Source organism: Oncorhynchus keta, chromosome 19 (genome assembly GCF_023373465.1).
Source record: "Oncorhynchus keta strain PuntledgeMale-10-30-2019 chromosome 19, Oket_V2, whole genome shotgun sequence".
Taxonomy (NCBI): domain Eukaryota; kingdom Metazoa; phylum Chordata; class Actinopteri; order Salmoniformes; family Salmonidae; genus Oncorhynchus; species Oncorhynchus keta.
This window is the reverse complement of record NC_068439.1, coordinates 25,513,607-25,531,957: the sequence shown is the minus strand read 5'-3', so window position 1 is coordinate 25,531,957 and position 18,351 is coordinate 25,513,607. Positions and strand designations below refer to the sequence as shown.

General features: G+C 43.3%; 1 protein-coding gene across 1 annotated transcript; it reads left to right on the top strand.

The window, feature by feature from the left end:
- Positions 1-2,002: 2,002 nt before the first annotated feature.
- On the top strand, positions 2,003-17,944 carry ube2ql1 (ubiquitin-conjugating enzyme E2Q family-like 1). The gene is made up of 3 exons (XM_035792925.2): positions 2,003-2,575; positions 2,890-3,810; positions 14,516-17,944. The coding sequence occupies exons 2-3, from the start codon at positions 3,076-3,078 to the stop codon at positions 14,645-14,647; spliced, it is 867 nt and encodes a 288-aa protein (XP_035648818.1). The 5' UTR covers positions 2,003-2,575; positions 2,890-3,075; the 3' UTR covers positions 14,648-17,944.
- The last annotated feature ends 407 nt before the right edge of the window (positions 17,945-18,351 follow it).

The following is an 18,351-nucleotide window of genomic DNA, read 5'->3' as shown; positions in this document are numbered from 1 at the left end:
AGAAGCTTGTAGATAACACACTCTGTTTTTACAATTTTGTGACAATAACCGTTTAAAACAAACCTCTCCATGCCATTGGAAAATGTATTTGAAGACATTCCAAGATCTTGGTGAAAATCTAACTAAGGGAGTCTGTACAGCTTTTACTTGATCCCGAAACACCTCTACTATCCCCCAAATTCTGTCCCCGTTCATAAATGTAGACTCTTTTCTATCCTCCATTTCTTACATGTCAGGTGCTTGCTTCCTTTCTTTCTTTTCCTACCCTTATTATATCCCCCTGATTCCTTCAACCGTCATCATATGATGTTTATTTACTATATAGCATCTAAAATCGATTCAGAGATGTTATGAACAACTAAAACAACATATTTCAGTGTATTTATATAATATCTAATGAAGGGAAATACATTTACATTTATTAAAGGTTTGTTTTGTAGCTGAAAAGGTCCCACTATTCAAGCACAATTCAGGGGAAGTGGAACAGCACTAAAAATCTAAGTTCATGAAATATAATAACTTTTTACATGAATGGTTATTAAATACTGAGCAAAAATATAAACACGACATGAAACAATTTCAACAATTTTACTAAGTTACAGTTCATAAGGAAATTCGGCCCTAATCTATGGATTTCACATGACTGGGCATAGGTTCACCCACTTGGGAACCAAGGCCTACCCCCTGGGGAGCCAGGCCCAAACAATCGGAATACGTTTTTTTCCCACAAAAGGGATTTATTTGACAGAAATACTCCTCATTGTCGTCAGCTGTCTGGGTGGCTGGTATCAGACGATTCCTCAGGTGAAGAATTCAGATGTGGCGGTTTATGGTAGAGAAATTAAAATTCAACTCTCTGGCAACAACTCTGGTGGACATTCCTGCAGTCAGCAAGCCAATTGCACGCTCCCTCAAAACTTGAGACATCTGTGGCATTGTGTTGTGTGACAAAACTGCACATTTTAGAGTGGCCTTTTATTTTTTCTGTGTATAGATCATAAAAGACCACTGGATCTTTTATGTCAGCTCATGAAACATGGGACCAAGACTTTACATTTTGCGTTTATATTTTTATTCCGTATATATTTTTAAACACTACAAATAACTACTAATTTAACACAAAAAGCTAGATTGTTGAATTATAATTGAAAGAATCACAGCCCTGTCAATCTAGCACAAGGTTTCATAAAGTGCCTTGCAAAAGTATTCATCCCTCTTGGCGTTTTTCCAATTTTGCATTCTTGAGGGAAAATCTTCCAGAGATTTGAGACTAGGGCGGAGGTTCACCTTCCAGCAGGACAATGACCCTAAGCATACTGCTAAAGCAACCCTTAAGTGGTTTAAGGGGAAACATTTAAATGTCTTGCAATGGCCTAGTCAAAGCCCAGACCTCAATCCAATTGAGAATATGTGGTATGACTTAAAGATTGCTGTACACCAGCAGGACCCATCCAACTTGAAGGAGCTGGAGCAGTTTTGCCTTGAAGAATGGGCAAAAATCCCAGTGGCCAGACGTGCCAAGTTCACAGAGACATACCCCAAGAAACTTGCAGCTGAAATTGCTGCAAAAGGTGGCTCGACAAAGTATTGACATTGGGGGAGTGAATAGTTATGCACGCTCAAGTTTTTGTTTTTTTGGTCTTATTTCTTGTTTGTTTCACAATAAAAAAATATTTTGCATCTTCAAAGTGGTAGGCATGTTATGTAAATCAAATGATACAACCCCCCCCCCCAAAAAATATATTTTAATTCCAGGTTGTAAGGCAACAAAATAGGAAAAATGCCAAGCAGGGTGAATACTTTCGCAAGCCACTGTATGTATGGCGGTGTTTCATGAGTTTTAATGGGTCATCCCATCTAGGAAACCTGACCACACACACTACAATGACGTCACACTAACTCACAGCTATTTGTTCATACACAGAACACATTCAGGAGAAACCAAATAACTTTTGTTGTGCATGGGTTGCAACATTACCATAGTTCAGTACAATCTAACGAAAATGTACCACTACACCTGATGTCCCACTAATGCTGACATCACCCTGCTTTCTGAATTGACTGGAGTTTAAATGGAATTGTCCCCAGCCCTGAGGCATATAGGCCTATATTACGGGAGTGGGAAAAGCTCTTACGTATCGGCTATGATAGGATGACATTGGCTGAGAAGCCCAGCCCACTTTCACTTTCTCCTGTTTCGTCCACATCTATCCCCCTCTCTCCACATCATTAACCATTCAAACCAGGTAGAGCAGCGGAAGCCAACCCACGTCTGGCCGGTCGTCCCTTTCCGCTGCTATTTGTGTGTGTGTGAGCGCAGCGAGCTAACGAGGATTGTGTGAGTCCTCGCCAAGGATTAGCGGGGTTGGTTCGTCCTCAGTAACATTAGAGACAGTGTCGCGGCAGCTGCAGTTAAATCAAAGGCTTTAGCTCGCTTTGTTGGATGGTAACCGTTTAATATCCCTCTCTCTCCACTGTAATAGCTGCTGTCAATGCAGCTGAAGACTCGCATTTTCGTCGCATAGGTTACACGAGGACATTGAGGGTTTAATTTTTCCGAACGGAATTATAAATGGTAAATCGATGTGTATATTAAAATAGAGGTGGTGTACTATATGTGAATTATAACCGTTTATAAGAGTAATAACAGTGTAAATGCATATTTCAAAGCAGCTATCTATTCTGTACCCTATGTAGTTTATTGGATAATAGCAGCGATATTCAGCAGCCATTGATCGCCACTAGGAATGCAGTCAATTTCTACAACACAGTCAGTCCACTACGCTACGATTGAATAGGATTATTTTATCTTCAGTGGCAGATTCATTAAACTGCAAAACGAATAGACAGCAGTTCATCGGTTTATTAATGGTGTGTGTGTTTTTTCAGTCGGACCTCGTCAGAATGATGCACTGAAGAAGGAATAGGCTACGTGCAGGCGTCTGTCCAGAGGCTGCAGTATAGCTGAGGGATTGCGGTGCAAAGTTTTTTTTACGGTTTCACCGTCTAACATCAGTGGTTGGCTATAAAGGGAGAATCGTGAATCTCGATCCCCCTGCGCTCGGCGGAGACATAATGGCCACTCTACTGCGTAAAATCGGTCTGATTCGTCTTCACGACCGGGACACAGAGGACCCCAAGCATCACCAGGGCTCGCTAAAGGGGACCAAGGGGAACACCAAGAACAACGCCAAGCAGCACTCTCAGACCACCAACGAGACCAACAACCTCCTCAGCACCCCCGAGATAAAAGCGAAGAAGCTGGATCAGCACAGCAGCAAGGACAAACCGTCCGTAAAGGATAAGCAACAGGCCAAGGACACCAAGGAGAAACAGCAGATGGGAGGCGGAGGAGGAGGAGGTGGGATCGGGGTTGGGAAATCAGCGACCAGTGCCTCGATACCACCACTAGCCCCTCACCGGCAGCACTGCACCCAAGTCCGGACGAGAAGACTCATGAAGGAACTCCAGGAGATCCGGCGGTTGGGAGACAACTTTATAACGGTCGAGCTGGTCGACGACAACCTATTTGACTGGAACGTCAAGCTCCACCAGGTAGACAAAGACTCGGCGCTGTGGCAGGACATGAAAGAAACGAACACCGAGTTCATACTGCTGAATGTCTCTTTCCCCGACAATTTCCCCTTCTCCCCGCCTTTCATGCGGGTGCTCACCCCCCGGTTGGAAAACGGGTACGTGCTGGATGGCGGAGCGATATGTATGGAGCTGTTAACCCCCCGCGGATGGTCCAGCGCCTACACAGTGGAAGCCGTGATGAGGCAATTTGCCGCAAGTCTTGTAAAAGGACAGGTGAGGATCTATTTGTTTTATTAATGCATGGGTCTCTATCCCCCAGTCCCTTGTGCGTGTTGTTTTGAAACACGAGACGCAGTGGACGGTAAAGTCTTGGTGTTGAATGTTGACACTTGACACTCATGCGTCATGCGCAATGTTTAGTGTAACCGTACTGCGTAAAAGGTGTCAATGTAGTAGCTTACCCGTGTTCATATCTGCCAAACTGTGTTGAATCGGAATGTTGTTTTATTGTGATACAGATCTCATATTTGTGAGACCTATTTCTCTCCCCTGTCTCAGAGAGAGAGAGCGAAGGAGAGAGAAGCAGAAATCTATCTACACATTTTAGACGTGATTAATCTTTAGCTGTGACATTACAGCCGCCATTTCGCAGCTGTGCTCTGAATGTTCTCTACTCTGTGTGAGATTCATATTCATCCTCCTACCTCTTCATCGGAATGCATCATCCTTTATCACCTCCAGAAATCCTCACCGTTAGTGGAGAAAATAAATGTCTAACATAGAATGACAAGGTCACTCCATATCATTTGATAAATGGCGAGATATGGAATAGGTGAGCATGGGAGTTTAATTTCGTAATTTATCTTGTTTGGTAATATTATTTATTATTTTTTTGTTGTTCATTTTAGTCACAACACTTCTCAATTGACAGTAGGTCAACCAATCAGCTGAGCAGCCTGACTTGTTAGCCACCTTTTTGCATCATTTCTTTGAACCATACAATTATTGAATTCATCATCGATCCAGGGACCTCTAACAGTTCTCTCGGGTAGTTTCTTAACAGGTGCATTTGTGCATGACAAGAGGAACTTATGTAAAGAATATCAAGGACCCCCCTCCCCTCCAGCGACATAAGAGGGGTTTATTTTTTACCTTTACTTTTTAGTTGCAGTTGAAGGTTGCAAGTGACATCATCAAGCAACTTTGCTGTTACATGAAGCAACTCAAACCCGATTAAAATTGCATGCAGCAGCCAATCAAATTGAAGCTGCTTGTTTGAGAATTCTAAACTCACACCATGTCATCTGCTGCATTACATTGTGGTTTCACAAAGTATTTGTTTATCCAACCGTTTGGTTATTGTAACAGTAAGCATATAAAATAACTGCAGCCTGTATAATTTAGCTAGGTAGCCAAAATGACATTGCAAACACATCACAGCTCGCTAGCTTGCAATGAGCTAACCAGGCAAGCAATGAAATAAACTTAGCTATCATAGTTAATGGTGGACAATTTCAGTGGAAACTGGTCAGTTGAAATTGATTCACTTTTAGCAATTACATTTATTGACTGCTAAACCATGTACAATAATTTTTATACATCTCCTGAATAAAAGTGTCTTGATCTGTCAATCATGATCATGGGTTGTGCTGCTCAGCACTGACAGCTGTGTTGACATGACAACCGGGTCGGAATCCCGAACCTTCGAATGGATTATGTGACAAAAGTGTTGTTGCTTTTTATTTTTGTAGTAATTTTGACCCCTTTTTTGCCCCAATTTCACGATATCCAATTGGTAATTATAATATTGTCTTATCACTGCAACTCCCCAACGGGCTCGGGAGAGGCGAAGGTCAAGTCATGCATCCGATATCGGGATGTAAAGAGACACCTAATCATGATGTCAATATAAATTACTGCATTGAGACCGCACTTGCTAGAAAGTAACAAAAAGCTAAACCAACAACCACACAAACTGAAATTGGAGGAAAATGAGGGAAAAAACAGCAACTTTTGTTTGATTTAGTGACTTTCTTGTTGGTGTGTGTGCCTGCTCGGCCGAGCTCAGCTGTGCCGCTTGCGGCTCCGCCTTAGCCGGCTGCTGCGTGTGTGTGCACCCATCACTTGTACCCCTCCCCCCGCCTCTCAGTCCTCTCCAGCCTCTCGGTCTTCAGCAGCAAGTGAAGTGAATGTATTAATTTGGTTCCTTGTTGTTCTCCTTCAAATATTATATTTTACTTTGGATAATTTATCATTGCATGAGCTTGGGCTCCCGAGTGGCGTAGCCGTCTAAGGCACTGCATCTCAGTGCAAGAGGCGTCACTACAGACCCTGGTGCAATTCCAGGCTGTATCACAACCGGCCATGATTGGGAGTCCCATAGGGCGGCGCACAATTGACCCAGCGTCGTCCAGGTTAGTGTCTGGCCGCGGTAGGCCGTCATTGTAAAAAATAATTTGTTCTTAACTTACTTACCTAGTTACCTTACCTAATAAAATAAATTGTCACGGGTGTGTGTACTGGTAGTGAAGTCAGTTGCAGGAGAGCAGAGAGTTGTGAACAGGCTCACACTTTATTATTGCAGGAGCAAACAGCAGACGGATGCAACTGCGTCAAAACCTCCAGCAAAAATGGCAAAAGTGCAAAGCGCGAAAACAGTCATAAAAGCTATAGTTTACTAAATAAACATACTTAGTGAAAATAAACATGGAACATGGAAAACCAGCCTGGCGCGTCACATAAAACACGTAACACAAAACACGGCCTCGGGGGCGACCCGTAGGGCGAGGTGCAGGGCGATTTGCCGGAGACGGTGGAACTACCGCAGCAGTTCAGTGTCCAACACGTCCGCCACCGGAACCCAGTACCTCTCCTCCGGACCGCACCCCTCCCACTCCACGAGGTACTGTAGGCCCCTCTCCCGACACCTCAAATCCAGGATGGAACACACAGTGTACGCCAGGGCCCCCACGATGTCCAGAGGGGGCGGGGGAACCTCCCGCACCTCAGACTTCTGGATCGGACCAGCCACCTCGCCTGAGGAGAGACACATGGAACGAGGGGTTAATACGGTAATCTGGGGGAGGCTGTAACCTGTAACTAACCTCGTTCAGTCTCCTCAGGACTTAGAATGGCCCCACAAACCGCGGGCCCAGCTTCCGGCAGGGCAGGCGGAGGGGCAGGTTTCGGGTCGAGAGCTAGACCCTCACTGCAGTGACGGTCTGTGCCCACTTTCTGGCGCAGCACAGCGCGCTGAAGGTGGACATGAGCAGCGTCCCATGTCTCCTCCGCGCGCCGGAACCAGTCGTACACCGCATGAGCCTCGGTCTGACTCTGATGCCAAGGAACCAGAACCAGCTGATACCCCAATACATACTGGAAGGGGGTGAGGTTAGTGGAGGAGTGGCGGAGTGAGTTCTGGGCCATCTCTGCCCAGGGCACAAACGCTGTCCTCTCCCCCAGCCGGTTCTGGCAATAGGTTCTCAGAAACCTACCCACATCCTGGTTTACTCTCTCCACCTGACCATTACTCTCGGGGTGAAAACCTGAGCTAAGGCTGACCGAGACCCCCAGACGTTCCATGAACGCCTTCCAGACCCTCAATGTGAACTGAGGACCCCGATCAGACACTATATCCTCAGGCACCCCGTAGTGCCGTTAAGACTTGTGTCAACAAGGCCTCCGCAGTCTGTAGGGCCGTAGGGAGACCGGGCAAGGGAGGAGATGACAGGACTTAGAAAAACAATACCACACAATGACATGGGGGGAACAGAGGAATATATATACACAATGTGATTAGGGAATGTAAACCAGGTGTGCGGAGAACAAGACAAAACAAATGAAATATGGAGCGGAGATGGCTAGAAGGCCGGTGACGTCGACCGCCGAACGCCGCCCGAACAAGGAGAGGAGCCGACTTCGGTGGAAGTCGTGACATAAATAGAAAACATGAGAGACAGCATAAATTGGCGTCAACTAGCGACAAATTCAGCAACCAACAACTACTTTCCTTGGAAAATTGTTGGCAACACTGGCAGCATCTTCCGACGACGTAACGTGATGAACATTCATTTCTCTGGTCCTTCAACAATGTTGCAGTCATGTCGCATGTGGTGCTGTGCTGTCAAAATGTCCTACATGTTTCTAGTTTAATCAGCTGTTTTCAGACACTGATACTGTTCAATTTGGTTGTTATATTGGCAGATTTGCTAGCAACAAACTATTTCACTTTAGCTAGCTTCTACTTTAGCTAGCTTCTGCTAAGTGTTTCATTTGCAATGCGATCTCCTCGACTCCTGTAATGAACAGTGTCCTGACGAGGTAGCAAATGTTCAAAACCAGGCATTGTTATGGTCAGATGTATCCAAATAGATGTTGCTACAAAACAGATGTTGCTACTTTGCTGTTATTCTGGCTCAGGTTGACGTAACTGTGTTAGCGGAGTTGGCTAGTTAGCAAGCAACCGTTGGCTGGCAACGGAACATAAAAAACGAACGATGTACATATCGAAATAACAAAAATAATTAACAGCTGGTGATAGAACAAATTTGAAAGAGGAGAAAGTATGAATTCATTATCAAAATGAAAATATACCCGAAAACATGTTATTTTTACAGGTATATGTGTGCTTTAGTATTGTTTTCTTTGGCAACTGTGGTATAAGCGGGATAAACGCCTCCGTTCTGTACATTACCTTGGAAAATGAACTCTGCGACGTCTATTATTTACAAGGTAATTGACAGAACATTGGCGTTTATCCCTTACTCTGTGTGTACAAAACCTTAAGAACACCTTCCTAATATTGAGTTGCACCCCCTTTGCCCTCAGAACAGCCTCAATTCGTCAGGGCATGTATTCTACAAGGGGTCGAAAGCGTTCCACAGGGATGCTGGCCCATGTTGACTCCAATGCTTCCCACAGTTGTGTCAAGTTGGCTGGATGTCCTTTGGGTGGTGGGCCATTCTTAATACACACGGGAAACGGTTGAGCGTGAAAAACCCAGCAGCATTGCAGTTCTTGACAAACTTAAAACATTGCACCTGACACCTACTATCACCATCAGAATGGCACACATACACATGTCTCATCAACAAACAAACAAATCTTTAACCCCCCCCCCTTAATCTACACTGATTGAAGTGGATTTACAAGTGACATCAAGAAGGGATCATAGCTTTCACCTGGATTCACCTGGTCATTCTATTTCATGGAAAGAGCCAGTGTTCTTATTGTTTTGTACACTCAGTGTCGTATCATTTCAAATGATATAGTTACATTGACACATATGATGTGGTCACAACCGTAAATGCATGGGCAATGTAAAGAAGAACACCCAAAGAGGTCCATAGCAAAGACATCAATAATCTAGATTGGTGTTGGTCACATCATCTCAAATATTTAATTTTACTTAATATATTTGTCCCTAATGATGCATTGTGAGCAGCAGGCCCACCGCCTGAGGCCTTAGGCCTGTGAAGGAGACTCATGGCTGCTACTGGAAATGCTCTCCTGGGGAATTGGTGATCATTATTCTGCTTCAAGGGGGACATTTTTGCCTTCAGAATGCAGTTAAATGCTGCTCAATCAATCACATGCACAAACACAGTAGCCTACACACACACACACACACACACACACACACACACACACACACACACACACACACACACACACACACACACACACACACACACACACACACACGCATCTTGATTAGCAGTTTGTTTTTTCCATCTTATCTGTGATTACACTCTGATGGGGTGATATTAAAAGGGAGACAGAGCGTGTGAGAGAGAGAAAGAGAGAGAGCGAGAGCAGCTCTGCAGTCAGTGTACACTAATTACATCCCAGTGCCTTCCTCCTCCAGTTTGCTAATGAAAACAATATTGATTAATTATGCAAGTTTGAGCGTGCACATGCGTCTTTGCTTGTGCGTTTGTATGTGTATCCTGATTTCCCATGTGATTGGTTTGCCACATACCAAACGTGAAACTAACACAGTAATTCCTACTTGAATGCTACTAGTAATGCTACTCTGTGGTTCCCTGTGGTGGTTCTACTTGAGAGAGAAATAATCACATCCAATAATAACTCTAATAATAATAACTAATAACTAAAAACTCTCCTGCATGGGAGGATGATATAATTACTGAATAGAAAGACAATAGATTCCTATGGTTTCCCCATTGCTGTGTACTAGACTAGATTGAAGTTTAATGAAAAAAGTGCTGGTTCTTTAATTTTACAGTACCAGAGTTAATATCCAAGTGATTATTCTATAAGCGGTACTCAAGCAGTAGAAAATGTGAGGTGCACCACTCCAATTCAAGTACTGCATGGTCTTTAGGAGCGGTTTGGCCTTGTCTGATTATCAGTGTTATCATACATGTTATCACAGCTATTTGGGTCAGTGGTCATGACCATGAACCTAACCACATCCAGAGAGGACCATTATTGAATTAAGACCAAATTTACTCTGAAATGTTTTACCTTTCTACACTTCATCTTTTGTCAGGAAGAGATTAGTAAAAGTCTATAAACAGTTTATAAACCCATACCCTCTATACATTTATTTGTATGATGCACAGCTACAGAAAATGAACTATAATAGATGTAAACTACTTATAAACCTATTACAAACCCTTTATAAATACAGTACCAGTCAAAAGTTTGGACAGACCTACTCATTCAAGGATTTTTCTTTATTTTTACTATTTTCTACATTGTAGAATAAAGTGGATACATCAACATTATGAAATAACAAATATGGAATCATGTAGTAACCATAAAAGTGTTAAATACATCAAAATAGATGTAATATTTTAGATTTTTTCGAAATAGCAACCCTTTGCCTTCATGACAGCTTTGTACACTCTTGGCATTCTCTCAACAAGCTTCACCTGGAATGGTTTTCCAAAAGTCTTGAAGGAGTTCCCACATATGCTGAGCACTTGTTGGCTGCTTTTCTTTAACTCTGCGTTCCAACTCATCCTAATGGAAACCACACATGCAGAGATCATCCATTCACCTACTCTGCGTCTCACAAAGACACTGAGGTTGGAACAAAAAATCTCGAATTTGGACTCATCAGATCAAAGGACAGATTTCCATTTCTCTTCTTATTGGTGTCCTTTAGTAGTGGTTTCTTTGCAGCAATTCGAACATGTAGGTCTGATTCACACATTATTCTCTGAACAGTTGATGTTGAGATGTGTTTGTTACTTGAACTCTGTGAAGCATTTATTTGGGCCTCAATTTCTGAGGAAGGTAACTCTAATAAACTCTGGGTCTTCCTTTCATGTGTCGGTCGGTCCTCATGAGAGCCATTTTCATCATTGCGCTTGATGGTTTTTGCGACTGCACTTGAAGAAACTTTCAAAGTTCTTGAAATGTTCCAGATTGACTGACCTTCTTGTCTTAAAGTAACGATGGACTGTCGTTTCTCTTTGCTTATTTGAGCTGTTCTTGCCATAATATGGACTTAGTCTTTTACCAAATAGGGCTATCTTCTGTATTCCACCCCTACTTTGTCAAAACACAACTGATTGGCTCAAACGCGTTAAGAAGGAAAGAAATTCTACAAATTAACTTTTAACAATTGTTAATTGAAATGCATTCCTGGTGACTACCTCATGAAGCTGGTTGACAGAATGCCAATACTGTGCAAAGCTGTCGTCAAGGCAAAGGGTGGCTACTTTGAGAAATCGCAAATAAAAAATACATTTTGATTTATTTAACACTTTCTTGGTTACTACATGATTCCATGTGTGTTATTTCATAGTGGTGATGTTTTCACTATTATTATACAATTTAGAAAATAGTAAAAATAAAGAAAGACCCTTGAATGAGTAGGTGTGCAAACTTTTCACTGGTACTGTATATTTGTATGTTGCACAAGCTACACACAATCAGACATGATGTGTTGACATCACATCACGTCATATTGCAATTCCAGTATATCTGTTTGCATATTGCACATTAATCTCCACAGTCAACAACAAGTCTTCAGTGATATGTTGTTGTGTTGATAATATGTCCACCTCTCCAGTCCCATAGCATGTTTATTCATCTTGATCCTGTTCTCTGGCACATGTAGCTAGGTTTTATGCAATCATCCCAGGTTCAAATCCACTTCCCAAGATGCACTGGGGCACTGAGCGGAGTGTCGCCTGGCCCATTGACTGATCTCCATTCACAAGATTACCCATCAACCACTTCACTTCACACAATGGACAAGTGTGTGTCCCACTGGATGTGAGCAAGCGAGGGAGGGAAGGCTTAAGTGAACTAGATAAACAATGACAGACTACTGCAGTGTACAGCCTCAACACACTCTGGATGCAAATACAACCTCACCAAGACATCCGCACGCACGTACGCACACACACACACCTGTCCTCTCTCTGACTCCCTCCCTCCTAACATTAGAGAGTTAATTAAAGCTCAATTTCCTCTTTTTAATTCTCAAATCAAAGAGCTTTTAGAAAGGCTGCCCATTTACCTCACTGAGCTCATGAGTGCTCTCTTTCGACCTCTCTGTCTCTCTCTCTCTCTCTCTCTCTCTCTCTCTCTCTCTCTCTCTCTCTCTCTCTCTCTCTCTCTCTCTCTCTCTCTCTCTCTCTTCTCACACACACACACTCTCATTCTCTCTCACTCTCTCTCTCTGTGTTTTCTCTCTCCCCTCTCTCTCTCTCTCTCCATCTCTTTCCTGCTCCCCTCTCTCTCCATCTCTTTCCTGCTCCCCTCTCTCTCTCTATCTCTCTCAATGTTATTTCTGTCTCGTTTAAGCGTCTGCCTGGACATGCCCTAAGGCAGGAATGAGTTATTTCTGTCCCTAGTCTGTCCACACACACCACCACTGCAGCCTGTCCCCTGGCAAACATAGGCACCCTGGCAAGGGGGAAGTTAATACCCAGTGCACAGGTCAGACAGGGGACGGAAATAATCGTCACACAGCTAAGGGGAAGGAAATAACTGCTGTGGTGGCTAGAGGGACGGAAATAATCGTTGCACGTTAATGTGTGTGCTGACCGATGGAGTGATATTGTTGATTGATGCAATGTAAGCCACATGGTAGTCAGTCTCTACATTGCTCTCTTCCAGGCAAGGTGGATTAGGGGAAAGGGGAAATAAGGCCTAGCTCTTAAATGGCTGTGATATCCAGTTTAATTCAATCAGTGCAAGACAATTCGGGAAATTGGTTCAAATTTAATTGGTTAATTGGTCATAATTGATGAGATTTTAGAGTTTCTGCTGTGCGTCCGTGTGTGTATGTGTGTGTGTATTGTCATTGGTCTAATAATGGGTGTGTGTTAATCCACTGGCCAGTCTCCCTGTCAGTCATCTATGTATATAGAAATCTGTGGTTGTAACAGCGGCAACTGGCACATAATATAATATTATTCAGACATGGACAGGATTACACCAAGCTAACGATTAGGTAGGCAAGCAGTTGACCTTTCACCTCTCAGGAAGGGGTCCTAGGTTTCAGGAACTCAGTGATTTATTCATAAGAAGGTTGTGTCTGTCTCGACGACTGAAGTCTTTTCTGGATTCCTCTGCCTGGTAAAATACCAAACGTTTCTTTCACTTTTCCAGTCATTCTAGTCGTTTTGAGAGAAAAGGGTAGCCTTTGAGCGAGCATATCAATAGTCTATGGGAGACTCTCAATTGCATACTCATTGCGTCCTCTCTCCTCTCAAAAAAAAACATTGGATGAGAAAGTCAGAGGTCCCTCCCCTCTGATCTTCTCCTTCATTGGGTTTTGAGAAAGAGGCGAAGAGAGAGGAGAGAGAGGACGCGAGGAGCATGCAATTGAGATACTCCCTATAGTGGGCCTACCACTCTAACTTTTGAGACACAGCCTTAGTCCTGAGCTGATGATCCTCCTGTTCTTATTATGTTCCTGTTCTAATCTGTCTGAGTCACTTAGTCTCATTAACCAGCTCAGTCAGACATGGAAACTGTGTTGCTAATTACCTGACCACTCAGCATTATGATCTCATCCTACTCACCCCCAGCATCCTCAAGACACAAAATGGCCGACCAGACACACAAGCCCTTCATTTGACACAAAAATGGCTGTATCTGAAACAATCTCAAGTTCTACATGAAGTACAACAATTCTGACCAGAAATGACATCCTAAGGTATTGAACAATATAAGGAATAGGGTGCCATTTCAGATGCAGACAGAGTCAGCATCATGCACTACTTTTCACCAGAGCCATGAGGAGATTTCTTGATCCCTATGACCCAAAATGACGTCTAGACACTTAGCCGCTCGTTTAATACATTTTTTTTTAATGTGGTTTAAGTGTGACCAATGGAAACTGATTTAACATTGTGGTGGCAAGGAGCCATTCTGGCCTGTGTTTTCTCAGCACTTCTCTCTCTCTCTCTTTTTCTCCATGCCTGTGTGTACGTGGGCGTGTGAGTTGACTCTCCGACACGTTATGCTCCAGAGGTGAATCATAAATTAGATGATGTAATTTAAAACAATACACGATGCCTCCAAAGGCAGAATCAGCCGTGCATCTTATATTAGCTTTAGTATGCCCCTTATTGTGCCACTGAGGCTAAATATTCACATTTTTAAGATAAAGTCAGGGACTTTATGTTGTGTTATTTTGTTCTCCCACCCACACAATGCTCTTTAGAGAAGACTGAGCCACTGTTGCTAAGAGATCGATGAGCTTTAGTGTCACATGCACCGCCTACACTCTCTCTTTTCTTTTTCTTCTCTCCCACATATATTATTAGCCTTTGTGTGCGAGGAAAATACAGTTGTTGCTCTTTTATTACCAAGATGGAAGATGGTGGTTGGGTGAAAATACTTGAGGTGTTGAATGCAGATGTAATGTACTCATTATCTATCTCTCTTTCTCTATAGTATCAGTGATTGGTTGAGGCAATGAATTATGTAAATACTGTACTAATCATGTCTCTCCCTCTCTCTCCCTTTCTTTCTCTCTCCGTAGGGGCGTATCTGCAGGAAAGCAGGAAAGTCCAAGAAGGCTTTTAGCCGCAAAGAGGCAGAGGCCACCTTTAAGAGTCTGGTGAAGACCCACGAGAAGTACGGCTGGGTCTCCCCCCCTGTGTCTGACGGCTGAGGAAAGAGGTTGGCCATGACGCTAGCTAGCCATGCTAACCACGACACACCACGCTAATTCAACTCCTCCTCCTTCTTGACACTACAGCTCCACCGCTCCAGTTGTTTTGTTTTTAGTTTTTGTTGTTTCAATCACCTCACTGAAACTCTTCAGAAAAATGAACAAACGAACGCTCGTCATCGAGGTCTACTTCTTCACTTTGCCGATCATTGCCATCATCAAGTCGTCATTTCTCCACATCCCTCCAGCGCTGCACTCCTCTTTCCCTCATTCCCTCCCTCCTTCACTTTCTCTTTCTCTCCCTTCGGCTGAGTAGAGGGTTCAGAGTGAGGTGTGTCTGTCAGTGGAGGGTGTGTCAGTGGAGTGTGTGTCACAGCGGGCCATGGATTGGGTTTCCGACACACACACACCCACACACACTGAGGGACATTCAGACAGACTGTGTGGATCTACGGGTAAAGACTGTGAAAGACTACTGCGAAGAGGGCGATGTATTCTCCTCTCCAACCTGTACCCCACCTTCCCTGCTCACCTTCCCCCCTCTCCTCTTCTCCTCTCATCCTTCTCTCCAAGCTGACACCACACTGCACTGAACTGTAGTCAAACTTTCCATCCCCTCTGCCTGCTTGATCATTTACCTACAAACCAGCCTGTTGATGTTTAATAGACTGGCTGTGCAGGACGGCAACTCAGTCATTCACCCCTTCCTTTTCTCTTCTTTTTCTCTCTGTTCCTTTCTTTTCCTTTTGACTGTGCTGTTTTTCACAGTTCAATGCAACATGAAGATTGTAATGTATGTAGAGCTGTGCTCTCTATCTCTCTATCGTCCGTTCTCCTCTCTCTCATTCTATCCCTCTTTGTGGCTAAATTTAGACCTCACTGTGTTTGCATACATGGTTATTGATTTCTAATGGAGAAAAAACATCACTTGTTTTATATCCAGAGACTCTGTACGATGAAGAGAATGGCAGTCAACTACAGCGCTCTCTCTCTCTCCCCTCTCCCCTCTCTCTTTCTCTCTCTACTCTTTCTAGCTCTCTCTTAATCTCTCTCACCTCTCACTCTCTCTCTCTTTCTCTCGTCATATTATCATGTGTAGGAGAAGACCAGCAGCTATAATTCCCATGATTTAGATACCAGATGGTCGAGCTAATAACCATGCACATGAAGGGTGTGTGTGCTTTCATGCATGTGCGTGTCTCAACATGGCTTTTCATTGTATTCCTATGTGATGGTAACTGTACAATGCTGATCTCTTTACCGTCAGTATGCCAGTAATGGTATTAGTACATTATTACTGTATGGAGATGTTGTTACAGGGGTAATGATGATGATGTCCTGACCAGAGGAAATGATCATCTCTACTAGTTCCCTATGGGATTGTACACCACACACTTCAGAGTGGCTATTTTGCATTGGCACATCACACACACACTCCTCAACATTTAGCGCTGATATTCATATGTGCACGCGCACACACACACACGATACCCCTAAATGAGGATGGACAAAGCAGAGCCCTGGTGAGGATGGAGTGGTGTAATAATAAACGAGTGTCCTCTGAGAGATGAGCGTGTCTCAGTGAGCTCCTGATTGATGTCTGGATTAGAGGGAGGAAGAGAGGGAACACGGGAGGAAGAGGAAGAGGAAGAGAGAAGGGTGCGTGGCAAAGCTTTGATGTTTCCCGCCGGCTTCTCAAAATGTCAGCTGGAATCCAAAATGGCTGAAGAGAAGCGTGTGTGTGTGTGTTTCATAACAATTACACACACACACACTCTCTCTAGCCTCCAAGTCCCTCCTATGCCGTGCATTATATGTGTGGCTGTGAATGAGCACTACGGAGAGATAGCTGCTAATTGCGGTGAAATTTGAACAGAGAGACAGAGTTGTCAGATGAATAACTAGTGATAGTGATGCCATCATATGTCCTGCTCTGCTCTGCTCACACACACACCCAACTCTGCTCTGCTCTGACATTCTATCACTCTCACTTCCCTGAGCTCCACACATCTAATTTTTTGCTTTACATTGTGTGTAAGGCAATGTTCATACAGCATGTTCTTATACAGTATGTTCCTCATCAGGGGGGATGAAATGTGTGTGAGAGGGGTTGCTGTGTCTGTGATGCTCCCTTGGGGAAAGAAACAGAAATCACCATCTGGTATCTAATCATGGGAAAGGGTAGGTTTCAAAATGGTGCCCTACTGTAATACCCATCTAGTGCACTACTTTTGACTAGAGCCCTATGTAGGGAATAGGGTGCCATTTGGGATGAGGCATAAGTCAATGCTGATGATGGTCTTCTCTCTTCTTTTGTGGGCAGTGAAGTCAGGGTTGGCTGTGGGTGTTTCACTGGGCGATGAGAGGAGAAATCTACTGTAAAGTGAACAATTAATAGAAGATGAAATATCTCCAAATTGGGTGTTTGCTGGTTTAAAAAGTATCATTTTGTGATATAGTTTAGATCGGTAGTTTGCAGACACTAACTGAGTGAATCGATTCTGTATTATATCTGCATGTGGTAAGTGATTGGTAGCTAGCTATCTTTTTTTCAAGAAAAGCAACGAAAAAAACGAAGTCGGGGTAAAAAACGAACAGTAAAATGCTTCTCTTCTCTTGTTCTCTTGATTTCTGTTTTCTGTATGTATATGTTTCTTTCCGACTACCCTAAAAAATACTGTCACGTTGTGTTCTCTGAATGTTTGTGTTTTAATTTATTTGTGGTTTGCCAAAATGAAGATTTTGAAGCATGTCGCAGGTATTGTCACAGAAAAAGAGAAAAATAAATCCGAACTAAGAATGATGATGTGTATCTGTGTCAGAAGGGTGTTCAGGTGTATATTTTGTGGGAGACTTTCAAGGAACCAGATTAAGAAGGACTAGATAATGATGTCATAAAGCCCCAACATTCTCCAGGAAGTAATCTGTCACAAGGAGCAGAATTCTATGGAGCTCAATGGAACTGAAGGATCAGTCAACTCTTGGCTCTCACATGTATTTCCTACTCTCCTCTGTGATATCACCAATGTCCATCCTTCTTTCTCTGGTTCCGGACTGCGTTACTGCTTGGGTAGAAGTTGGCCTTAGGCACAGATCTAGGATCATCTTACCCTGCCTAAACCCTAACCATTAGAGTGGAATGTGCAAATATGTTCCTAGATCAGTTTCTATGAGCAACTTCACCCTACTCCCGACTGAAGTGTCTAGTCCAGACCGAGGTCAACGGTTCAAAAGGTGAAAGGTCGTTGCAAGACCAAACAGGAATGTGCAATAAAAGTTACGGCTTATTAAAATTGACGAATGGACCTGGTTTTGTTTGCATTCCCTCACATGATACACAAACATTTATCTATTTATCTCTTCTCTATCCAAGATCTTTGCTGTTTTTCATGTCATCATGACCAAACTAGAGTTGTGAGACATCTATCTATCTGTTCAATGTCCAAGATCTTAGTTTTTTCTTCCCCTAACCACAGAGTTAGAGGTATTCTGGAGTAGTTTGAGTACATTGAATTAATAGTGGTTAACTGAGGCAGAGCAAACTGTTTCCAATGTTAGGGTCTCTTTACCGAGCAATACTACGCATTTATTAAGCATTGACTTGTTTTCACCTGTTTTTCAGAGTGAAAGGTTCTTCCTTAAGAAGTCAACTGTTACTTAGTGCTACATACATTTCCTGTGTTATCTCTTGGCTTCTGTTGTGC

Excerpts from the sequence above, each read along its gene's own strand:
- ube2ql1 (XM_035792925.2), top strand. The coding sequence starts at position 3,076 with ATGGCCACTCTACTGCGTAAAATCGGTCTGATTCGTCTTCACGACCGG. Across the intron at positions 3,811-14,515 it reads CAAGTCTTGTAAAAGGACAG|GGGCGTATCTGCAGGAAAGC; the intron begins GTGAGGATCTAT and ends CTCTCTCCGTAG.